This window comes from Abrus precatorius, unplaced genomic scaffold (genome assembly GCF_003935025.1).
Source record: "Abrus precatorius isolate BTA unplaced genomic scaffold, Abrus_2018 Scaffold7, whole genome shotgun sequence".
Lineage (NCBI taxonomy): Eukaryota > Viridiplantae > Streptophyta > Magnoliopsida > Fabales > Fabaceae > Abrus > Abrus precatorius.
The window spans coordinates 13,812,633-13,839,596 of NW_020874417.1; the positions used below are offsets into that span (position 1 = coordinate 13,812,633).

General features: G+C 34.5%; 1 protein-coding gene across 6 annotated transcripts; it reads right to left on the bottom strand.

Moving 5' to 3' along the window:
• Positions 1 to 19: 19 nt before the first annotated feature.
• LOC113870843 (cryptochrome-1-like) lies at positions 20 to 26,964 on the bottom strand. Of its 6 annotated transcripts, none has more exons than XR_003505696.1 (8): positions 25,942 to 26,946; positions 24,270 to 24,491; positions 22,958 to 23,664; positions 21,468 to 22,098; positions 20,763 to 21,128; positions 20,603 to 20,670; positions 20,444 to 20,503; positions 14,568 to 14,785 (listed from the first exon to the last, which is right to left on the bottom strand). XR_003505696.1 is itself a non-coding variant. In XM_027507348.1 (4 exons), exons 1-4 carry the CDS (start codon positions 26,270 to 26,272, stop codon positions 21,541 to 21,543), a joined length of 1,818 nt encoding a protein of 605 aa, XP_027363149.1. In that variant the 5' UTR covers positions 26,273 to 26,964; the 3' UTR covers positions 21,310 to 21,540. The 6 variants fall into 6 exon arrangements, 1 of the variants encoding a protein (XP_027363149.1); XR_003505697.1 differs by having other exon boundaries at positions 14,626 to 14,785; positions 20,806 to 21,099; XR_003505698.1 differs by lacking the exon at positions 20,763 to 21,128 and having other exon boundaries at positions 14,611 to 14,785; positions 20,444 to 20,509.

A 26,964-nucleotide genomic window follows, 5' to 3' on the forward strand; every position in this document is an offset into this window, starting at 1 on the left:
CTGTTACTATGTTTATGATTGTGAGCAGCATCAACCTCCTATACATCCTACATTACAAGTATTAATTACTAGCAACACACCAATGCCCTTAAAGAAAAGGGAATGAATTAAAAGAAACCTGATTGTTCATCTTCCTATAGAATAAATTATCTTCCAATAAATAGGATATTAATCTCAATTATTTATAAGCTGCCATGCACTAAAAACCATGCTCAATACTACGTCAATGTAACGTCCTAAAATTTTAAAATATGAAAACTGTATTCTTTATTATCAATTAGATAAAAATACCATTTTTCATATGATAAATCTTATTGTAACAAGTTAATAAAAGTCACTTTATAAATAGGTTTGTTGTAAACAAAATTTTCCTATACGTGCAATATTAATGGAAACAACAATACATTTAAAGACTATAATAAACCATAATCAAATTTCCAATTTGAGAAGCTGAACATGCATTTTATATCTTAAATATAATAATTTACAAACTGTTTGTCAGAATATATGACTTAAAATAATATTTACATAACTAAAATAATTATAACATATATGAATATTTAAGTCTGAGAGCAGTCCCTAAAATACATCCCAACCCAGTATTAGTCGATTCCATGCTAGCTCTCTATATCTACTATATCTTCAGAATCAAGGTTATCGTCTAATCTAAGGTAACGATTGCCTGAATCAACTGTGATCTCTGTGCCAGTCACTTGTTCAAAGGTTCATCTGGACTGTCTTCCAAGATGGTTATGGTCATGATATGTAAATAGGTATGTGAGGGCTGCTGGAGTTCTAACAATACCACTATAAATATAAATTCACAGGGTCTAATGTATTTCACTCCTAGGAAAATCAAAAGGAATAATATAAAAGAAATTCATCTCTAACATAATAAAGGTCCTACATACATCTTTAACAAAAACAACAAACTTAAAATAACATAATCTTTGATATTCATTAAATACATAATTAAGCCTATTATATACTGAGCTATCTATTAACCTAACTCTTTTTTGAGGCTTTGTCATCCTATTTTCCTGAAAATATTAGTAAGAATGAGCATCTATTTTATCATTTACAAATCATTACATTACAAAATCATAACCTTCAATTTAAAGAAAATATATTCACTTTTCACACCTATTCATATTGCAAACACATTCACATATGCACAACACAATAACTTATTATACATTATCAATTCTCTCATTTCAATACGCACTCCCAGTGCACTGTGATCATAGATATCGATGCCTTTAGCATTTCTTGAGGTTTTAATCAACTAGGTAAATAGTCGCCAGTTAGCCTATGCATACGGATACAACGCATACAATAATTGAGCCCCTTAACAAAGGCATAGTTAGGAAATGAGTGTGAGGCCAAGTGGCACATTCGCTCTCAGAAAGAGTGTGAATGCATATGCGAATGTTGCTCACCACCCTACATTTCTCCAGATTTCTCATCGTTTCCGGACTCTATACCCCCACTGTATCTCTTAACTATTCATACTAAATCCAATCCATATTCGATAGTTAAAGTCATTCTCAGAGTTATTCTTTTTCTCAATCACAAGATCGTGCTTAGTAAAACACTTCCAAACTAAATTCATTCCACTTATACTATTGTAATATAGTTTCAATTACTAAATCCTTCAAACTAGTATCACACTTTATCATAATATTTCATCCAAACATATTCCATAAAATCATATCATAATCACTCAACAAGTTTAATAATATTTCATATTGAATACGCATCATATAATGCATATAAGCATGTAATAACCAATCAGTCCAAACAATCAAAGAAGCATTTTTTTCAACCATTATTCACACAATATATTTTTCAACCACATATTTTTATGAAATATTCATGTAACAATGCTCTAATGAGCGTAAAATAAAGACTGTAATATAACGACCAAATAAAGTCCTCCTTACCTCAAAGACGAGTTTAGTGCAAAAAAGGGTGGAAAAGATAGTTCACGCATCAAGGTCGTTCTACACCTTACACAAAAGAGAGTGCTCTTTGAGAAAAGAGGAAACAAAGAAGATAGAAGTGAAAACGAGGAGTTTGAGCTCTGAGATACTAACCAATGTTTCCATTGAGTAGAAGTTTGAGCTCTAATTTAGAGTAGTTTTGGAGTTTTTGAGGCTTTTCTTTGGAGAAAGGAAGAGAAAGTTTAGAGAGAACAAGATAGAAACGTGAGTTTGGAATGAAATAAGATTTTCATGTTGGAAACCTCTTAAATACCCTCATTCCCGCGTGCTCTCGCTTGAGTGACAAATATCTCACCTCAGCGAGATATACAGACTGTAACACCTTAAATTAATTTCTAAGTAATAATTTTGCAAAATTAAAGTAATAAAATTTTCATTTAAATAAAAGCTTCCATCACAGAGTTTCATAAAACAATTCAAAACAATAAAGGATTACAAGTTTATATCAAAGACTCCTGCAGGATTAATTCAATTACATCATAATTTCAAAATATAATCTAAGTCCTATAGCAGTTCATCCTTCCTTCAGTGAGTCCGATGCTGATCGTCTTAGCACCTACAAAATAAATGTAAGGGTGAGTGCTCTACACTATCCAACTACACTATCCAACACACATAAACATAGAGACTCACCTCAATACTACAAATTTACTAACATATTTTAAATCATGCATCCACAAGACAAGCATCTCAATCTCAGTCACAATCATCATTCATCATTTATTCCAATTCAGAACACAACCAGCACTTACTGCACCAACATTTCACACACGTGTGCTTACCGCACCTAGCCACGCTCACTGTGGCACTGTTATCATAGTTTTACACCATGAATGGTCGCCGGTTACTCCCGCCTCACGGATATCGCGTGGGCAGTCACGGGTCGCTCAACAAAGGTGTTGGTCAGGAGTCTAGTCAGGAGGAGAGTGTGTGGCCTGTGGTGCACCCACGCTCACTATTGGTGTCACCACTACTATCTCTTCCTCAAGGTATCTCTACCGTCTCCATCTTCCACACCTCCAATGTATCGTTGAACCATCCGCAACATATCATACACGACATACTTTGCCCACATTTATTCATATTATACGGCACAAAGATCCACATTCATTTATAGTACACAACACACAGGCCCATAATTCATTCATAATGCTTGGCACATATGCCACTATTCCATCACACAACATATCAACAGGTCATCCATATCCATTTATAACCATTTACATCAATCAATCATCATTGCTCAACATGCTTACACACATTCTCAATCAAGGGTCTGTCAACCCCACAATCAATTCACATTTCACTCCAAACACACAATAATTTTCATAAAATTACACATTTCTTACTCTCTATCTCAGCCACATCACAACATTCAACAAAATAAACGATAAATTAAACACAATGAGATAGGGTAGAGTCCCCTTACCTCAGATGAAGACCAACACACCAAATCAACAAGGTAGGCGCTCCCCCACACAACTTTGACTTAAATACATGGAAGAACCCCATGAGAACCCAAGGAGAACCGAGAAAACAGTGAGTGGGGATGAGAAATCATAAACCCTAATTATGGAAACTCACCTCCAAGCATTCCCAACACAAATCCAATCTTCAATCTAGCTCACGAACTGCTTTGGAGGCAATTTAATCTGTGGAATAAGGTTTAGGATTGAGAGGATCGAAGAGATTTTGAAGAGGGAAGATGGGAAATGAGTTTCCCTAACCCTAACCCCTTTAAATACCCCTTTGCTTGCGACATTCTCGCTTCGGTGTAGCAAAAATATCAGAAAAAAACTACACTCTAGTTTCTACAGATTTTCACTACAATGAGACCTTCTCTCTACAGCGACACTGCACCCAGAAATGCATAACAAATTGTTGCTTTGTGCTACAGCGAGACACTCTCGCTACAGTGACAAAGTAACAATTTCACGCCTTTCTCCTAGGGCCCTCTCGCAACAGCGAGACATCTCTCACTGCAGCGAGAACACCCTACGTCAAAACATTTAGCCAAAAATTCAATCTAACCCCAAAGATACACATTTCCTACTTTTTATCTCAGCCACATCACAACATTCAACGAAATAAACGATAAATTAAACACAATGAGATAGGGTAGAGTTCTTCCTTATTTCAGATGAAGACTCACACACGAAATCAACAAGGTAAATGCTCCTCTACATGACTTTGACCCAAATACATTGAAGAATTCTATGAGAACCCAACGAGAACTGAGAAAACAATAAGTGGGGACAAGAAATCATAAACCCTAACCATAGAAACTCACCTCCAAGCGTTCCCAACACGAATACAACCTTCAATCTAGCTCACGAACGGCTTTGGAGGCAATTTAAGCCGTGGAATAGGGTTTGGGATTGAGAAGATGGAAGAGATTTTGAATAGGGAAGATGGGAAATGAATTTTCGCTACAGCGATATTGCACCCAGAAATGCACCCCAAACTATTGCTTTATTGCTACAGCGAGACACTCTGGCTACAGCAATAAGGCGACAGTTTCACGCCTTCCTCCTAGGGCCTTCTCGCTATAGCGAAACATCTCTCGTTGCAACGAGAATACCCTACATCAAAACACTTAGCCAAAAATTTAGTCTAACCCCAAACATACATACATACATATATATATATATATATATTGATGAATCTACATTTTACTATATTTTTATACATCATTTATTACTTTTTATAGAAAAGAATAGACTTAGATAGTGTAAATAAGATGAATATTCCAATTAGGCTAAATAATATAGGTTTCTTAGTTTTTTGTTAATTTACATGAATTTAGATAGTTTATTTTACATATTTTGATCATTTGAATAATATGGCAGAAATCCCCAAGCTTATTTTGAAGAATTATTGGATTTTGAAGAATTTGAGGTGAAAGTAACTACTTTCAATATTGATAGTGACAACTACAGCAAGTCACTTCCAGCAAAGGGACCAAAGTGATCACTTCCAAAGCTTAAAGTGACAACTACAGCAGCCCAAAATCAACCAAACCTGCGCGTGGTTACTATGAATATTCATAGTAATCACTCCAGAGCATGCAAAAATTGAAGGTGTTGCGCGTAACTACTATGAATATTCATAGTAATCACTCCAGAGACCTAAAATGTCTCAGTGCTGCGCGTAACTACTATGAATATTCATAGTAATCACTCCAGAGAGGAAAAACCCAACTGATGCTGCGCGTGGTTACTATGAAAGAATGAGAGTAATTACTTTGGGCGGCGCCAGCTTTAGTATAAATAGATTTTTACCAAATTAGGGTAGGGAGTTCTTACACTTTTTGTACCTTTTCTCTTCTTTACTAAATTTAGGACACTTGGAGAGCCTAGGGTGGCCTTGGGTGACAGCCAAGGGTCCAACCTAAGGTTTGATTTCCATTTTCTCCTTACTTCTCTTTGATTTTTGTATTGATGTTATTGATTTCTCTTTACTTTCATTTTGCAATTGTGAGACCCATCCTCATGAAGGGTTAATTTTCTTGTAATCTCTAGTGAGTTCATATGAATTCTTGAATTCTTGTTTTTCGAATGTTAATGCAAATCTTTTTCTTCCATTAATTTCTTCCTCCCAAACTCCTGAATTGAATTAATGGTTGAATGAGGGGAGCATTGCGTAATGAACCCTAATTCGTTTTAAGGAAATTCTAAATTTGAATTGCTTAATTCTTGTTTAATTCCAAGATTGCGTAATCAAGGAATGAGAGATTGGAGTTCATTGGATTGCTTAATTCATATTAAAACATAAGGTTGATTTTCGCTTGTTAAATCAACCTAACTCTAGGAGGAGAGGAAGAGTATTAAATCTTGAGGGGAATAGGTATAGAGTTTATATGAATGAACTAGGGGTTACTACATTTTATCGATTGAACTTTGCAATTTAATTTTCTACTTAAGTTGATTGAACTTGAAATCACAAAACCCCCCCTTTTTTTACTTGCTTTCTAAATACATTGCACACTACATTTTTGATATTTGGTCACTTGTCCAATGATTCATGGGAGACGACCTAGGCTTGCATCCTAGACTACATAAATTTTTCTGCATATTTTGATGAAGGTTCACGACAAATCTTTTTGCAAATGAGAAAATATTTCGTTCATCAAATTGGCGCCGTTGCCGGGGAATCATTGGTGCTTGATTAGATATTAAACATGTTTTGTGTTTTGTTTTTGTCTTTTGCATGTTAGTGTGTTTGTTTTATTTTGATTTTTTTTTTAATGTGGTAGTATAGCATAATTCTGATTGTGTGATTGTCGATTTAATTCTACATTTGTGCTGCATTTGTTCTGTTTCAATTTTCTGCCTTTTACATTCATTTTCTGCACTTTTGCATTTAGTAAATTCTGCATTTTCTGCATTTCATTTTGGTTTTCATTTTTCTACACTTTGCATTTCTATACTTTTGTATAATTTTCTACATACTGCATTTTGCTTCTGCATAATTTTTCTATTTTAATTTTCTATATTTCTGCATTCTGCACTTTTTCTGCATTCTGTTTTGCTCTTGTTCTGTTTAGCTCTGTTGCATAATTTTCTATTTTCTGCATTTGTTTTCTGCTCTGTTTTTTGTTCTATTTTTCTGCATTCTGCTGCATAGTTTCCTGCAATTCTGCATTTTGCACTCTACATTTTGCTTAATTCTTCATGTATTTTTCTGCACAATTTCATCAAATTCTGCATAATTTTCTGCTGCAACATTTTCTGTATTTTTTTTTCTTCTGCATCACTTTGCTGCATACTATTTATGCATAATTTTGTAGGCTTTTAGCTAGACTCTTTTTAGTTTGATCTAGATATTATGGCTGAGAAAACTTTGAGAGAACTTGCTTCACCTTATGTATCTTTTCAGACATTATGCATCCAATATCCTAATATAGATACACCTTGTGTGCTTAAGTCTGGATTGATTAATTTGTTGCCCAAGTTTCATGGTCTTGCAGGTGAGGATCCATTTAAACACCTCAAAGAATTCTGCATTGTTTGTACCACCATGGGACCAGCTGGAGTTCCTGAGGATCATATAAAGCTGAAAGCGTTCCCATTCTCATTGCAAGACACAGCCAAGGATTGGTTCTACTATTTACCACCTGGATCAATCACTAGCTGGGATGGTCTAGGAAGAATGTTTTTGGAAAAATATTTCCCTACATCTAGAGTGACTTCAATCAGAAAAGAAATTTGTGGTATAAGGCAAATGGACAAAGAGAGTTTGTATGAGTATTGGGAGAGATTCAAGAGGCTTTGTGCAAGTTGTCCACATCATCAGCTTAATGAGCAGCTTCTTATCCAATTCTTCTATGAGGGACTTATATCCATGGATAGACAAATGATTGATGCAGCTAGCGGAGGAGCTTTGGTAGATAAAACTCCTATTGCAGCAAGGCAATTAATTGAAAATATGGTTTCTAATAATCAACAGTTCAGTACCAAAAGTAATTCAATGGCCTTAACTACAGGAGTTTATGAGATAGAAAATACTCATGTTGCTGGTCATAGAAAACTAGAGGACAAGCTAGATGATTTAGCTTCTTTGATCAAGCAGTTAGCATTGTCACAGAGGGTTGCAAGGTTATGTGAGATATGTGCTTCACATGAACACCCCACTGATTCCTGTCCTACATTGTATGAACCTGCAGGTTGGATGAGTCACCCAAACTTGAAATGGGGGAATTTTACACAGCAGCAACATCATCAACCTCCACCACAAACTGCTGCACCTTGCAAGAGTGAGCCTTCCTTCGAAGAATTGATGAGGGAAATGGCAGCTAATGATCTAAAATTTCAGCAGAGAACAGAAGCAACCATTCAAAACTTGGAACATCAGATTGGACAGTTGGCTTTTGCTTTGAACCATTTGCAATCTCAAGGTTCTGGTAATCTATCTGCACAACCACCTGTAAAACAAGAGGATGCTAGTGCCAACACCTTAAGATTAGAAAAGACCATTCAAGACTCGCAAGAGCAGCAACCAACTGATGAAGATCTTAATGCTACTACTCCAGCAAGTGATTGCAACAAAAATAGCAGCGCAGCAAGTGCAGATTTTGCTTCTACCCCTTGTGCTACTTCCACTAATGCAGCAAAAAATTTTGAGCAACTTGTTCCTCATTCATTTCATTCGGTTTGCCATATTGATTTGTTAAATAATTTAGTAGATGATAATTTGGTTGAGTTTTCAGATTATATTGATTATCCTATCTTAGCCAATTATTCTGATTCTTTTACTTGTGATGCTTGTACTGATTCTGCAAAATGTAGCTTTTGTACTGAAATTGATACATATGTGTATGGTGATTTTCATGCAGCTATTGCAAATTCTGAGGAAGCAAATCATGATGCAGCCATTGCAAGTTCAAAGGAAATGAATCACGATGCATTTGTTGAGGTACAAGCTGCACATCCAACTCCAACTTTTACATTGCCTCTTGCATCAAAATTGAAGCCTTTGCCCGAGCTCTTAAAGTATGACTATTACATCATTGTATATCCAAGAGAGCAGCAGCCCAAATACAGTAGCAAGAAATCATATTTTGCACATCAAGGCAATGAAAAGTATGAAGACAAGCTCATTGAGTTCATAAAGCAGCTGGAAATCCCTTCGCAGTTATTTATTCCACGTTCTCAATTGAATGAAGTGTTGCAAATCTACGAGAAAAATGAGGAATATCTAGGGATACAACTGAAACCGCTATCATCAAAAGTATTTCCTAAAGCTAAAGATAATAAAGCGTCAAGCTAGTGACGTTTAAAAGAGCGCTGTAGGTAGAACACAAATTTTGGATCCAATTTCTGCATAAATTCAAGAAAGGATCAAGTGTAGCAAGAGTAAACACTTTCAGAGCTTAAGCATCATGAGAAATGCCTTCAGTCCCATCAAGAGGAGCATCAATTTAACCCTTGAATTGTGAGCCATCATCCATGAAAGGGGAGTGATCTCTTTGCCTATGTTTCATATGCTTTTAGTCTAATTTCCTTGCACAATAATAAATAAATAAATATTTTCATTATCTTTCTCTTTTAATTTAGTCTAGTTTTGTATTTCCAATTTTATGTTCTGATTGCACTTTCCATTCAACTCACAATCATTCTCTATTTTGCACATATTTACCATTCCTACCATACTGAACATATTTTCTTGAAAGGTGAACTGTACTCACATGTTGCTAAGAAATTATCACCTTTCCCTTGGTAGAGAATTGAACCTTTAATTTCTTTTTTGTGTGCACTATAACATGTATTGTTGCATCTATCATCTAGAACTTGCCCTGTTTCTTAATTGAATATGCAGTGTGCAATTTTTCATCTAGATGATTGAGGCCTTCTTTGCACACACCCACACACACACCCTTGCACCTAATTTTCCTTGTTCCACATTTTCTTTTTTACCAAACTTAGTCTGCAAACATATTCCCTTACCTTAAGAGAGGTATTTCTTTTGAGTTGCATCAAGAGTGAATGCAAGAAACTAAGTTTGGGGTGCTGATTATTACTGTAATTGCTTGAGGACAAGCAAAATCTTAAGTTTGGGATGGTGAACATCATACATGTTAATAATACATGTTAAAAAAAAAAAAGTGGTTGCCAAAGTCCAATAAATCATAAAAGAAAGAATGAAAAAGGAAAGAAAATAAAATGAAGCAAGGTCCATGAGATTGAAGAGATCTTCACATAATGAAAAATGATGAAAAACATGGTGAAAGAATGCTTGAACCTCATAAATTGCATCATTTAATGCATTCCATTCTTATTATTGTACTCACTCACTCAAAAGAACTCCCTTATCTTGAAAAACTCACTTGAGCTTTTGACCCTCCTTGATCAAAATTGAACCTAACCTAATCCATTTATGACCAACAAAGTCCTTTTGATAGGTAAATCATTGTATTAAGGCAAAGGAAATTGAGAATATGGGCAAGCATATGGTAGGGTAGAGCAATTTGCATGTATTAAGGGAAAATACCTAGCCTGAAACACTGACGAGTGAAGAGTAAAACACCACCTTATGAGCTAGATAATTTCTTTGCATTGTGTGAAGTATAATGAACCTTGTTGAATTTTTGTTTCACTTGTATGGGACTTTGCATAAAATTAATTGATATGAGTGTGCTTTCTTTGTTGAATGACTCTATGATTTTGAAATGGAGGAAGTGTATGTTAGAGTTGAAAGATTGGAACAAAAAAAAAAAATTGAAGAAAAAAAAATTTGGATAAGTCCAACCCTTGTTACTTAAGTCCTTGAATTCTGGTTTGCTTGAGGACAAGCAAAAGTTTAAGTTTGGGGTTGTGATGAATCTACATTTTACTACATTTTTATACATCATTTATTACTTTTTATAGAAAAGAATAGACTTAGATAGTGTAAATAAGATGAATATTCCAATTAGGCTAAATAATATAGGTTTCTTAGTTTTTTGTTAATTTACATGAATTTAGATAGTTTATTTTACATATTTTGATCATTTGAATAATATGGCAGGAATCCCCAAGCTTATTTTGAAGAATTATTGGATTTTGAGGAATTTGAGGTAAAAGTAACTACTTTCAATATTGATAGTGACAACTACAGCAAGTCACTTCCAGCAAAGGGACCAAAGTGATCACTTCCAAAGCTTAAAGTGACAACTACAGCAGCCCAGAATCAACCAAACCTGCGCGTGGTTACTATGAATATTCATAGTAATCACTCCAGAGCATGCAAAAATTGAAGGTGCTGCGCGTAACTACTATGAATATTCATAGTAATCACTCCAGAGACCCAAAATGTCCCAGTGCTGCGCGTAACTACTATGAATATTCATAGTAATCACTCCAGAGAGGAAAAATCCAACTGATGCTGCGCGTGGTTACTATGAAAGAATGAGAGTAATTACTTTGGGCGGCGCCAGCTTTAGTATAAATAGATTTTTACCAAATTAGGGTAGGGAGTTCTTACACTTTTTGTACCTTTTCTCTTCTTTACTAAATTTAGGACACTTGGAGAGCCTAGGGTGGCCTTGGGTGACAGCCAAGGGTCCAACCTAGGGTTTGATTTCCATTTTCTCCTTACTTCTCTTTGATTTTTGTATTGATGTTATTGATTTCTCTTTACTTTCATTTTGCAATTGTGAGACCCATCCTCATGAAGGGTTAATTTTCTTGTAATCTCTAGTGAGTTCATATGAATTCTTGAATTCTTGTTTTTTGAATGTTAATGTAAATCTTTTTCTTCCATGAATTTCTTCCTCCCAAACTCCTGAATTGAATTAATGGTTGAATGAGGGGAGCATTGCGTAATGAACCCTAATTCGTTTTAAGGAAATTCTAAATTTGAATTGCTTAATTCTTGTTTAATTCCAAGATTGCGTAATCAAGGAATGAGAGATTGGAGTTCATTGGATTGCTTAATTCATATGAAAACATAAGGTTGATTTTCGCTTGTTAAATCAACCTAACTCTAGGAGGAGAGGAAGAGTATTAAATCTTGAGGGGAATAGGGATAGAGTTTATATGAATGAACTAGGGGTTACTACATTTTATCGATTGAACTTTGCAATTTAATTTTCTACTTAAGTTGATTGAACTTGAAATCACAAAACCCCCCCTTTTTTTTACTTGCTTTCTAAATACATTGCACACTACATGTTTGATATTTGGTCACTTGTCCAATGATTCATGGGAGACGACCTAGGCTTGCATCCTAGACTACATAAATTTTTCTGCATATTTTGATGAAGGTTCACGACAAATCTTTTTGCAAATGAGAAAATATTTCGTTCATCATATATATTCCAATGGTTTTCTTTGTTGATCATGATAGCCTTCTGTCTATCTTAGGCGGTCTTTATTTTTACTCTAATCATCTTCACTTGGTCATTTTGTTTCTGCACTATATCAGGCGCATACAGAATTGTTTCTCTAGCTTCATACCAACATAGAAAAGTTTGACACTTCCTTCCGTATAATGCTCATATGGTGTCATTCCGATGCTTGCATGATAACTATTATTGTACATGAATTATTCCAAAGGTGGACATTCATCCCACACATCTTGTTGCTCCATCACACAAGCTCGCAATAAATCCACCAATGATTGAATAGTGCGCTTCGTCTGTCCAACAGTTTGAGGATGATATGATGAGTTAAGCTTTAACTTAATTCCCAAGGCCTTTTGCAGACTCTTCTAGAACTTTAATGTAAATTTTGAGTCTCGATCTGACATAATGCTTAAAAGTATCCCATGCAACCTCACTATCTCATTGATGAACACTTTTGCTAACTTCTCCAGTATATACCTCATGTTAATCGGAATGAAACATGCAATCTTTGTTAAGCGGTCTACAATTACGTGATTTCTCTTTGTTATTGGCAGTATAGATACAAAGTCCATGGAGATACTATCCCATTTCTATTCAGGAATGTCCAATGGTTGTAACATACTCAACTATCTCTTTCTTCATGCCGTACCACTAGAGATTTCTTCGCAAATCCTGATACATTTTCATTGCTTCAAGATGGAAACTTAGCTTACTTTTGTGTGTCTCTTCCAATATCATTTGCTTCAGTTCTTCATTTTGAGAAACGCATACTCTGTCTTTGAATCTTATGAGTCCATTTGAGTTGCGAGAAAACTCTGAGCCCTTACTCTCATTTTTTGGCTGCACCCTATCTTACAAATATTAATCATCTAATTGAGCATTCTGGACTTGCATGAACAAATCATTGTTAACTTTCAAAGTACCCATATATAAGCTTTTGGGTCGCACTTCTACCATCAAATTCAAGTCTCTAAACTCTTTGATCAACTTCCATTATTTTATCATCATGGTTAAAATATGTAAGGATTTCCTACTCAGCACGTCTGCTACAACGTTTGCCCTTTTGGGACGATCAGATAACGTGAAGTCATAATCTTTGAGAAACTCTATCCATCGCCTCTGTCTCATGCTTAACTCTTTCTAATCAAACAAATATTTTAAACTCTTGTGATCACTAAATACTTCAAATCTCGATCCAAATAGGTAATGCCTCCAGATTTTTAATGCAAATACTACTGCTGCTAATTCCAAATCATGTGTAAGGTAGTTGACTTCATGAGGTCAAAGTTGTCTTGAAGCATAGGCAACTACTCTCCCAGATTACATTAGAACACTTCTTAATCCTTGTCGTGAAGCATCACAATACACTTCAAACTTTTGTTTTGGATCTGGCAATATCAACACTGTGGCTGATGTTAACTTTTCTTTTAAATTCTGAAAATTAGCTTCACATTCTTCATTCCACTCAAAGTCTTTTTCCTTCCTCGTCAATTTCGTTAAAGGTAGTGCTATTTTAGAAAATCCCTCAATAAATTTTCTATAATAGTCAATTAGTCCAAGGAAACTTGTAATTTCAATTGGAGTTGTAGGTCTCCACCATTGAGCTACCACTTCTACTTTTGCTGAGTCGACCATAATTTCTTCCTTTGACACAACATGTCTTAAGAACTGTATTTATGGAAGCCAAAATTCACACTTTGCCAATTTTGACAACCATATCGTAATAGTTTCAAACAAAACTAGATTTCTAAAACAATTTTGCAATATAGGGAGCAAACCTAGGTCATCTCACAAGGACACAAATTCATTCTGTTTCTAGTTTTAAGCATGCAACAGTGTTAGATTGGGGGTTTTTTGGTTTTTAAGAATTTAAACAGAAACATAAAATTGGCAACAGCAGATTGAATTAAAAATGGATCTAAAAATAGAATTAAAAATAGACCTAAAATCGGAATTAAAAACAGATCTAAAAATGAAAACAAATTTAAAAACAAAAACAAATTTAATTTAACCCAGAAAACAAAAAGAATTGAAAACAAAAACAAATTAAAAATGAAATGAATTAGAAAACGAATTGGAAAACGAATTAAATCAATAAGTTGGAACTCAAAAACGAATTGAAAATGAAAATGATTCAGATTAAAACCAACGCAGATTAATTAAAACGAATGCAATAACGCAAAGGAACACAAATTAAAATCACAAAGCGAATTAAAACCAGATAATAAAAAATGAATTGAAAGCAAAACGGAAGGCAAAAATAATGTAATTAATGAACGCAAATTAAAACTACGAATCACAGGCACGAACTAAGATTACTATACCAAGTTTATCTAAATCTCAAACGCAAAAGAAATCAATCGATCGCTATTACACTAAAAAATAAAATCAAATTGAATCAAATTATGCATGCACAAATCTTAATCAAGAATTGCGAGAAGGTAAAAAGACAAACTCGGAGTGATCAATAGATCTTGTAATCCACGCTTGAGACGAGATGATTCGCGAGAAAAGAATAATTGAGAACTGTAGCAAAATCACAAATTAAATTTGTTGTAGAATCTAAAATGAGGCAATAATGGTAATGAAAAAGGTTCACTCTCAAAAACGAGAAAAAAAGTCTTTATGTAACGCCCTATATTTCTTTCCTTAATATATGATAAACTTTTATAAAAATTTAAATGGTAAAGTAAATTTTCTTTCAAAAACTCTATAATGAGAAAGAAACAATGAAATGATATAAGGTTCATAGAGTAAAATTTCATTAATTCGTAAGTACTTTAGAAAAACAAAGATTATAAAATTTTCATCAGCAACAAAAGAAATAGTACTTTTACAACTGTTTCAAAAGAATGTTATAGAACTGAAAATATCTATTACATAACTCAAAATAACTAGGTCCTATAGCAGTTCTCATCCATCCATGCATTGTGAGCCTGGTACTAGACGTCTCGATTTCCTGAAAATGTTGTGTAAGGGTGAGTCTCTACCCTACCACTCATACATAACACATATTCATCATAAAACACATCTTATCACAATTAAAGAAAATATCATGGTATTACACATCACAGTGTCATATAAAGCAAGTTCTCATATCAATACAAACACATTATATTCCACAAATTCACAATTTCTTTTTCTTTTACCAGTGCTTACCACACCCTGTGGCTATAGTTATCCAATGCCTCTATCTTGAGATCTTACACATCTATGTAAATAGTCACCGGATGGCCTAATTCAGTACAGATAAAACGCATGCAATAGACAGCGCCTTAGGAAAGATAATGGTCAGGAGTCAAGTCAGGAAATGAGTGTTCGGTCATGTGGTGCATTCGTACATAATATTCCATGCACAATCCCGAATGTCACTCAACACCCTACATTTCTCCAAGATATCCCATATCGTCTCCATCTTCCACTCCCCCAATGTATATCTGTAACTATTTACATCATATCATTTTTCATCTCATACTCTTTCAAGTATATTCACATGTTTACATATGTCATTTCTCATGTTCACACATATTTTTCATTATATTTCCACCTGCTTTTCATCATATACATCAAACCATCGCATATTCACAATATACATCATTTTTACATGAAACACAATTCAAACATGAAACATACATCTCTTTGTATATTTCATATCACAAAATCATAAAATCATATCAATCATCATCAATATACCTTATCATGCACTATTTAAACATATCACATTTTCACCATGTATTCATCATAAAATCACATAAATAACTAATTATTTTTCATAAAACAAGGATTATTCCACATATAATCACATATATGACAAGTTCTATAAGAATACAAGTAATAAACATAACAAAATGATAAAGTAGAGCCCCTTTACCTCAAAACAGAGCTTTTACAAAGATTCAACCAAAGATTTAACTCTAGAACGGAGTTTTTCCTAAGAACACCATGAACATCTATAAGAAAAAGAAAAAGAAGAGAAACGAACGGTAAATCTAACTTCAAACTTAGAGAAACTTACTTGAAATCCTTTAGAACGGACGTAGAATCATATATTTGAAGAGAAATCTAAGTTTATAAGAGTTTAGTATGAGAGAAAATGACGAGATATAGCCTTATAACCTTTGAGAATCTTGGCTAGGAGTGAAGAGATGAAAATTTCGTGTAAAACTCCCTTTTTATAGAAAGTTTTTAAAATTTACTATTCATCATCGGAATTATTGTTCATCGCTAGAAACATTGTTCACTGCCTTACTATTTATGCCAGAAATACTGTAGACGCGTACTGTAAATAGTTATACGTGTACGTAACGTCACCGCTGATGATGTCATCATTTTTTAAAAATTTTTGTTTTTAAAATATAAATTTTATCCAAATATATTGCAATTATAATTTAATTAATCTCATTTTATTTAAATTAAAGTGCAGAATGTTACACTTTATAAAAAAACAAAATTATGAAAAGGAGGAGGTGAAAAATCAACCTTTTGACCCCTACATATATTGGTCTCTAAATGAAAACAAAAATAAATGGGCCAAGGCTGCCTAAAGTGATTAAAATAAAAGCCCTAAATAAAAATCCTAAATATAAGATGTGTGTTTTAAGTCTGAACTTAAAAAATTAATAAAAAAAAAATAGCTCTGAACTCTAAACAACACAATCCATATGTCCAAATTGAAGCCTAGGAAGTGAGGAATCCATTGCAAAAAGAATCAGCCAAAAAGGATATTTACAGAAAAAGTTATGGCCAAAACAGTAGACAAAGGTCAGAATAGCAAAAATATGAAATATAAAGTAAAGATAATAAGTAATTTAATGCAAGAAATGCAAAAACATGCTAAATGAAATAAATAAAGAAGGAAAGATATTTTGAAAGATGCAATAAGACTATAAATGTGAGTACAAAATGTGAATCATCATTCCTTCCTTTGACACAACATGTCCCATGAACTGTATTTGTGAAAGCCAAAATTCACACTTTGATAATTTTACATACAACTGCTTTTCACTCAGTATTCGCAAGACGATTTTTAAGTGCTCAGCATGCTCCTTATGACTCTTAGAATAGATTAGAATATCATCAATAAACACTACTAAAAATTGATACAAATTTCTCTTTTTGGTGGCAATTTTGTTACATTTTCTAGAAAAACTTTCAAAAAATCTCGTACTACTGGGATATACTCAGCTTTCACGATCTTATCAATCTCAGCAGAGAACAATACCATGAAAGCCTTAGTTTTAACCGTGCTTCTTGCTTCACCCATACTTAGAAGTCTAGAGTTTCTCAGTGTATCATCACCAAAGATTAAAGCTTTTTCCTTACAATCTAACAGAACACGATTGGATGACAACCAATCCATGCCCAAAATAATATCAAGTTTGTAGAGCGGTAAACAAATTAAGTCTATATAGAAATTCCTACCATGAACCATTATAGAACAGCCTAAGCATACAGAAGAGGTTATAATAGGCTTAGTTGTAGGAGTGGACACAATAACATTATATGGCAGGGAAGATATTAGTAACCTAACATAGCTCACACAGTCCATAAAAATAAAAGAATGTGTGGCACCAAAATTAAACGATACATCACAGAGTCTATCATTAATTATGCATTTATCTCTAATCAGTTCATTAAACTTGGACGCCTCAGATCCACTCATGGCAAAAACCTTGCCTTACACATTCAGTTTCGCTCCACTACTTGCTCTAGATGCATGTCTGTTGCTTCCACTTGCACTTCCACTCTATTGAGGAGCTAACCAACAGTTAATCGCTGAGTGCCCAGTCTTCCCACAAATACTACAAGCCGATGGTGGCTGTGAGCAATTCATCACTAGATGGGGTCCTCCACATTTAAAGCATCTCAGCGGTTCTCTTAAAATGTTAGAACCACTGGTACTACCTCCATGGAATGCAGTCCCTCTTGACTGAGACTGATTAACACCAGAGTAAGGTCCTCTAGGAAACCTTGGAGGCCTTCAGTACTGTCTCACCAATCCTCCAATCCAACTATCTATAATCTTGCCCTTGAAATTGGCTTCAAAGATTTGGCATTTACTGACTAATGTTGGCAAATCAATCAACTAGAATATACTGACTGCGGCTCGTATCTCAGGCCTCAGCCCATTCTCAAACTAGGCGCATAGATCTTCATCTTCATCCTCATGTTGGAAATGAGGCCAATACTTCAGAAGCTCATGGAATTTCGCAACATATTCTCCCACAGACATATTTCCTTGCTTCAGCTCAAAGAATTCTCAGACCTTTTGTTTCTTTAAATCCCTTGGGAAATAATTTCCCAAGAAACATGCCTTGAAAGCTTCTCAATGAATGTATCCTTCTTCTTGTGCCAGAGTCTGACTAGCAAACCTCCACTAGTCCTCCGCTTTTCCTCCCAACATATAAGTGTTATGCACCACCTTGTGCTCCTCACGACATCCCATCGCATTAAAGACTTTCTCTATATCAGCTATCCACTTCTAGGCTCCTTCTGGGTCAAACTTTCCTTCGCACTTCAGAGGGTTATGTTTCGTGAATGATGAAAGTCTATGATACTCCGCTGACTCTGCATCTTGGTTATGCACCAAGGTTCCCAAGACTTGCGTCATGTGGGCCAAAATCTCATTCGTAGCACCAGCAGGTCTACCTCTACTAGCCATAGTTTTAATTTTAGAAAAATCAAATTTCACATATCATCTTTCATTCTAACACATTTCACATTTAGCTCAAACCATACAAACATTTCCAACATCTCAAGCAAGTCAAACAATTTACAACCACTAGGATGTATTAACAAACAATTCTTAAATAATAACACACAACACACTGCATCGATGAACTAGTTACATACCCTAAACTGGTTTAGAAGAACTGCTCTGATACCAAATTGTAATATCCTAAAATTTTAAAATATGAAAACTGCATTCTTTATTATCAATAAGGATAAAAATTCTATTTTTGCATACAATAAATCTTATTATAAAAGGTTAATGAAAGTTACTTTATAAATAGGTTTGTTGTAAAAAAAAAAAAGATTCCCTTGGAAGCAATAATACATTTAAAGACTGCAATAAACCATAATCAAATTTTCAATTTGAGAAGCTGAACATGCATTCCATATCTCAAGTATAATAATTTACAAATTATTTGTCAGAATCTATAGGACTTAAAATAATATTTACATAATCAAAATAATTACAACATATATGAAAATTTAAGTCCTAGAGCAGTCCCCAAAATACATCCCAACCCTGAGAACCCAGTACTAGTCGATTCTATGTCAGCTCTCTATCTTTGCTAGATCTTTCGAATCAAGGTCATTGTTTGATCTAAAGTAACGATCGTCTGAATTAGCTGTGACCTTTTTGTCAATCACTCGCTCAAAGGTCCATCTGGACAATCTTCCGATATGGTCATGGTCGTGATATGTAAATAGGTATATGAGGACTGCTGGAGTTCTAACAATACCAATATAGATATAGATACATAGGGTCTTATATATTCTACTCTTAGGAAAATCAAAAGGGATACTATAAAAGAAATTCATCTCTAACATAATAAAGGTCCTAGGTACATCTTTAACAAGAACAACAAACTTAAAGTAACATAATCTTTTATATTCATTAAATACATTATTAAGCCTATTATATACTAAGCTATCTATTAACCTAACTATTTTCTGAGACTCCGTCATCTTGTATTCCTAAAAATATTAGTAAGGATAAGCATCTATTCTATCATTTATAAATCATTACATTACAAAAACATAACCTTTAATATAAAGAAAATATTTCACTTTTCACATCTATTTATATTGCAAACACATTCACATCTGCACAACACAGTAATTTATTATACATTATCAATTCTCTCATTTCAATACGTACTCCCATTGTACTATGATCACAAATATCAATGTCTTTAACATTTCTTGAGGTCTTACTTAACTAAGTAAATAGTCGTCGATTAGCCCATGATACGGATATAATGTATACAATAATCGGGCCCCTAGGAAAGGCATAATTAAGAGTCTAGTCAGGAAATGAGTGTGAGACCAAGTGGCACATTCACTCTAAAAAAGAGTGTATACACATACACGAATGTCGCTTACCACCTACATTTCTCTCAGATTTCTCATCGTCTCCAAACTCTATACCCCCAGTGTATCTCTATAACTATTCACACTAGATTCAATCCATATTCGACACTTAAAGTCATTCTTAGAGTTATTCTTTTTCCCACTCACAAGATCGTGCTTAGTAAAGCACTTTCAGACTAAATCCATTTCACTCATACCATTTTTAATATAGTTTCAATTACTAAATCCTTCAAACCAGTATCACACTCTATCATAATATTTCATCCAAGCATATTTTATAAAATCACATCATAATCACTCAGCAAGTTTAATAATATTCCACATTGAATACTTATCATATAATGCATATAAGCATGTAATAACTAATCAGTCCAAACAATCAAAGAAGCATATTTTCAACTATTATTCACACAATATATTTTTCAACCACATTTTTTCATGAAATATCCATGTAACAGTACTCTAATGAGCACAAAATAAATATTGTAATATAATGACAAAATAGAGTCCACCTTACCTCAAAGACGAGTTTAGTGTAGAAAAGGGTGAAAAAGATGGTTCACGCACCAAGGTCGTTCTACACCTTACAGAAAAGAGAGTGCTCTTTGAAAAAAAAAAAAAAGGAAACAGAGAAGATAAAAGTGAAAACAAGGAGTTCGAGCTCTGAGATACTAACCAATGTTTCCGTTTAGTCAAAGTTCGAGCTCTGATTCTGAGTAGTTTTGAAGTTTTTAAGGCTTGTCTCTGGAGAAAAGAAAAGAAAGTTCAGAGAAAACAAGATAGGAACGTGAGTTTGGAATGAAACGAAATTTTCATGCTAGAAGTCTCTTAAATACCCATCAGCCTCGCATGCTCTTGCTTGAGTGACGAATATCTCACCTGAGCAAGATATGCAAACAGTGGTCTCGCCCAACATTTCTTGATATGCTCGCTTAAGCGAGCTCCATCTCGCCTGGGCGAGATGACGTCCAGAGAGCAAGATGTTTTCCTGTGAGTCCTCACCTGAGCGAGATCACTTTCGCTTAGGCAAGGTGACAATTGAGCTGAATTTATCCTATCTTGTTTGAGCGAGATTGCCCTAAAAAATAGTATTTCTAGCTACTCAATCTTACTTGAGCGAGATTTGTCTTGCTTGAGTGAGACCTCTTGCATCTGAATCCTTCTAATAATCCTCTATACTCACTTTTAAAAGTATTATAATACTGTTTAATGTCAAACAAAACATAATTTACGAAATAATGAAAAAGAGAGTGTTACAATCAATACTTTTTCAACGAATCAAGTGTCTGAAAGATGCTCGTAATTTAAGATTGTTTTTTCATTTATTTTATTCTTTAAAAATATGGCAAATGATAACTAGTGCTCTGAAGGCATTGGATAAAGGACAAAAAGTAAAAACTTTTTATTAAAAAAAAAATATTTATATATTGAAAGCACAAATAATTTGGAACTTGTTTTTTAAGTAATTACACCTAATAAAGTGTGTATAATGTTCCTATGGCACTTGTCAGCAAGACTCTAGGAAACACAGTTCTACTTACCATCTTTGCTTGAACTATGCTCCATGTCAATCTGATCTTGCCATGACCGCTTTATATTAGATGAGGAACACTGTTATGGGACAGAAAATGAATAAGTGCTTGAACTCTGGATCTTGCAAGAAGATTCAGCCGTGGAGGACCCATCTTGATCAATGCTTGACACTCCAGTATCCATGCTAAGATGCCGTGAATTGTCCTGCTTCTGCTCCACTTCTGCCATACATTTTAATCTCTTCCTGTTAGGAGGATCACTCTGTGGATTCTGAAGTGTTGGAACCTTCTGATCAGTGGATGAAGAAGTGGCACGAGGAGCTTTGTCCTTCAAGAAAACTTTTGGAACGGCCAAACTTTCACTTTCATCAACAACTTCATGTCTCACTTCTGAGCAAGATGCTTTTGCAGTTACCTCATATTCCCACATCTTGAATATGGCTTCAGTCAGTTGTTCTCTTGCTGAATCAATTTCAACGACTGGTTTGGGATAGTTCTGACCCAGCTCTACTCCTGATGCTCTTAGCACGGCCAGTGGTGCATCCCAAGGATGATGAATCCACTCAGCTGGCATTCTTGCCAACTCAGGTATCCATTGACGTACATACTCACCTTCTGGATCAAATTTGACCCCTTGAATCTGTTAGATCATAAAAAAAAAGTTCCGCACTGGTGGTTTAGCAACCAATTTAAGGCTATATAAGCAAGATGATAAGTCTAAATTGCTAAGGCTTCATGGATAAATAGGCTACTCATGGTTACTTAAAGCCCAATTTATTCCCCAATCTTGGACTGGGTACGCACTCAAAATTCTAATAGAATTTGTTCCCAGAAGTGAGAAAAAATTTGAGGTGTCTGCTCTAATTTGTCAGGATTTTTCCTATGTTACGAATGTGTAGTATATATACACACTTTATTGTATACAATTTGGCCAAAAGAGGAACTAGTTAGATATATTAATATATAACCGTTCATGGTCTTTCACCTGACAGGTTAAGCTTTTGGAATAGTTGGTTCATGACATACTTAGAGCCTCCATAATCAAGTTGTCTACAATTAGAATTTGAACCAACATACCGGCATGAACAATCACCTCAAATTAATTACGTCATGTAGAAATGAGATATAATCACCTAAAAAATTCGTAAGAAAAATACTAAAAGATGATTTTTTCCGGATAAGAAAATATCAAAAGCAAATCTTTAAATTTTCAAATGCCACAAAGATAACAAAAATCTTGGAAGCAATCTGTGGTTAAGCACAAAGTTGATTTCTTACTACTAGGTTTAGTCTTAGAAACTCCTCAGATTTTGAAAGTTAACGCATGAGGAAGTAAAGAAAACAAAATAAACAGAAAAAGGAATTTTAAGATCAGCAAAATAAATACAACAGCAGATTCTTACGTGTCACAAAAATTATGCAGATCACAAAAGCTTGAAAAATTTAAAAGAAAATATGAATGTTATATAAGCCTTTAAATGCAAGAAAACATTTCAAACCTGAGGATCGTCCAAGCGCTCAAGCTTGTGGCCATCAGGTAAGCATCCTGAGATATACTGCCAACCCAAGATGTCACTTTCAAGATCTGCATCCAAAAGTGTGTCCCAGAAATATTTCATTCCCCATTTCCATGGTATAAGCAACATTTTAACAGCAAAACTAGAAACTATGACTCTTATTTTGTTGTGTATCCATCCTGTTGCCCATAGTTCTCTCATTCCTGCATCAACCAAAGGATACCCAGTCCTACCCAGTCTCCAAGCCTTGAAGTTGGTAGCATCATCATTCCATGGAAAATATCTCAAGTTCCCAAGCAGTGGCCTCTCTAAGGTGAATGGGAAATTGAAACAAAGATAGCGTGAGTACTCTCTAAGTCCAATGGCCCTCAGAAAAAGTGTTGCACTCTCTTCACCACCACTGTTTCCTTCATTTGCCCATAATATCTGCTTTGAACGTGCCAACTGAAAAACCTTCCTCACACTCAATTCTCCAAAATGAATATATGGAGACAAGAGTGAGGTGGAGTCACCACCAACTGTTAGCCTATTCTTGGAGTAGTGAAGTAGGTGGTGTTCAACAAATTCTGTTAAAGCCTTATCGCTTTTGTTCCAACCTGGACACCATGCCCTTCCTAATAATGCATTGCTCGCCTTTTCTGATTCATCTTCAAGGCCTAATTGTTCAATTGAATATTTCACAACTTTTCCTGTCATAAACAGAAGAAAAACAAAATTCTCATCTCAACAATCTCTGATGGATGGTTTCGTGAGAAACGTTAAAGTATTTGTATTTCACGTCTTATTTGTGTCAGATATGGACACTCATAAAATACACTTGCGTCCGGATCCTAGATATATCCATTACTATTTACTTATTAGTGATAAAGTTTGTATTTTATAGAATTTGTTGGAATATTTCGTTATTTTTAGGGATTTTATTTTTTTTTAAATTGTCATCTAACTAAGATTTGATCAAGGTTATCATAAAATAATATTTTTGAAAATTTTCGTTTTAGCTTATCATATTGTATCGTACCCAATCCTCGTACCTGTAACAGTGCAACATAGATGCCAATTTGTAGACATGATGGTATAACAACATAAGAGCATGGTCACATATAGCTTCCAGTTGCCACAATAATACAGTCCAGAAAAGCTAGACCCTTTTCCTAGTTAATATACCATAAGCATTGTTTCTATTTGCTTAAATTCTCATTTGTTTTAGTGTGTCTCTAAAACTCCAGTAAAAACCTGATGTCAATCATCACATTATTAAGACAATCAAATTATAGTAGCTTGCATATAACCTTACCCTCAGCTAGAATTAATTGACATGGAGGAATAGGTGAAAAATGTTTCATTTGAATATGCAGGCATCTGTTCCAAAACGGATCAAATGTTGTAAAAGCATGTCCGCTCTCATCATATATATCCCATGGCTCAAACAACAGATCCCCATTGTAGCTTTGAACAGATACACCAAGTTCCACTAGTTTTACTTTGATGTCGTGATCACGAACAAGTGAAACTGGATCTGACAAATGATTAGATAAGTATATCAGAATTATTTGTGATACGTCTGAAGCACACGTGTCAATGTTTTCACCATTATATAAAGTGTCAAAAAAAATAAAGCAATTAAAATGTTTTCTATGTTGTATTGAAGATCAAACTCCTATCTTTCATGCTTATACACTTTTAGGTACAGGGAAGAGTACGTAACTACATTGAATAATTATACTGATACACAGCACAAAGTAGTAAGGACTGAGGATTCCAAGAATGCATTCAACATATATAAACTAATAAGAATTTCTGTTTCTGTCTCAACAAATGTTATCCTGCTATATGATTGTTAAATAAGTGTTCTGGTTCTAAAAGAAGGAAGTGTTTTTTCTTTCTCACTGAAGTAGTATTAACAAAAAGTATTCTTCACTTACAATAATAAATGATTAAAGATGAAATAGACAACACAGATATTTTAAGCATGCAAATAATGTTTGCTACAAGCATATACATCTTGCAAGTATTCGTATCTCAAAGAAAAAGCTAAGGTTCTTACATACAATCTATTATATATGTACTTTTACTTTATGCACAGTAAGGAACTAATCTGGCATCTAGAGAAACACACCATTTGTCTCAAAATTGGAAAAATATGCATTGTTTGACATGTAGATAAACAATACTGTAAAATTGGGGAGGGATTTTGTATTTTGTCAAATCAAATGTGTAATCGGATAATTCTCCACTTCAACCATATAGTTTCAAATTGTAAAGCGAAACGTGATTTTGTTTTAATTTTAGCAACCCAGTAGTTTTCGGTTCTTCTACTTTTAAGTCTTGAACATGCAAAGCAAGGTTTCCACCTTGGTAGTGTAGCCCATGAATCAGATTCCTGACTGAAACTCACTACTTTGGAAAAAAACAAAATAGAATTATTTAATAGGAGGAGGCTTGGCACAAATAGTAAGGTTGGTTTCTAGTCGAATCCCTCTTGTTGCATATACTTGATCATGCCCAGACCCCACAATGGTGGGAGCCAAGTGCACTAGGCTTAATATATAGAAGACAAAGCAAACAGTCAAAAGAAATCCCACCTTGACACTAAGTTCTGAGTTTCATCTAATTTAATAACGGAAACTCATTTGCTTCCTCAACATTCGGAGTTCTAAACTTTTGAACAGTACGGAAATATATAATAGTAGGAAGCAACACAAATTTGGATACAAGGGTGTATCTAAATACAGAGTTTAATTATGAGTGTATTCAATAAGTTCTTTTAAACGATGGTTTTGTCATAATTTTAATCATAGAATTTTTTAGTATAAGCTGAAAACAACTTATTTTGATAAGCGAGAAGATTATTGAAATAAACTGAAACCAACTTACGGAAGGTCTTTCTATAATTTGTTTCTAAGATCTTTCAAACAGGCTCTAAAGTTAATTCTATAAAAAGCTACCTTTTGGACAGCAGCACTTACCATACAGATGGTTAAACACTACTTTTTTTGCTTGGATTGCATTTATACATTCCAAAAGCGCCTCGAGAGTACTGTTAGTTTTGATGAGCACAAGTTCAGCTCCAAGTGATTTCAGTGACTTATCCAACTGAGCAAGAGAATGCTTCAGCCACCACCTTGACACCCTTCCCGGATGAAACTGTCCTTCCTCTTTGGGGCACCAAATATAGACAGGGAAAACAGAACCATCCTTGGCAGCAGCGGCTAATGCAGGATTGTCTTCAATTCTAAGGTCTCTCCTAAACCAAACAATAGTCTTGTTTATACCCATAGGATAGTTGAGAATTCTCATGCCACGGCCAAAGCCTTAACACTCATCATGCTATTAGTAGGTTCTACTCAAGCTTCCTTTTACACACAAACAAGCACAGTTCCCACCTTCAAAATTTTATTGTTTTCCTATAAAAGATTCAACCAACACACTGCAAAGAAGCAGAAGACCCTGGCACAGGCTACCAAATTTTTGGAGGTGGAATTTGTCAAGAACATAAAGCTGTTTATGGCTGCACCAAATAGCCTCAAATCACTGTCAAAATAGACGTAATTGTTAGATATGAGACCATCAAGTAGATTATCTTATCTGAACCTCCAATTCCAACTTTTCTGCCCCTTTGTTTTCTAAATGGTATGCAACCTAAATCCAACTCACAGAAACCGTTCCCCACATGTCTCACTCATCAATCTAAACCCCACCAATGAAAAGCACATATAAATAGGATATCTCTGCTTCGCGGCACCTTTCACCTCAAAAACAACAAAACAAACTGTATATCCTCGAACACTACCCATGAGCTAGATATTCAATACTATAACTGAAACAAATCCTTAGAGACAAAAAAAACATGACTTATCTCGAACTTATCGAGGAACGTATCAAACACTACCTATGAGCTAGATATTCAATATTCACCCACCCATCTTGAAGTTTGAGCTGAAGAGTCAAGCAAGGACCAAATCAAATTTAATTTAGTGTAAAATTTATAC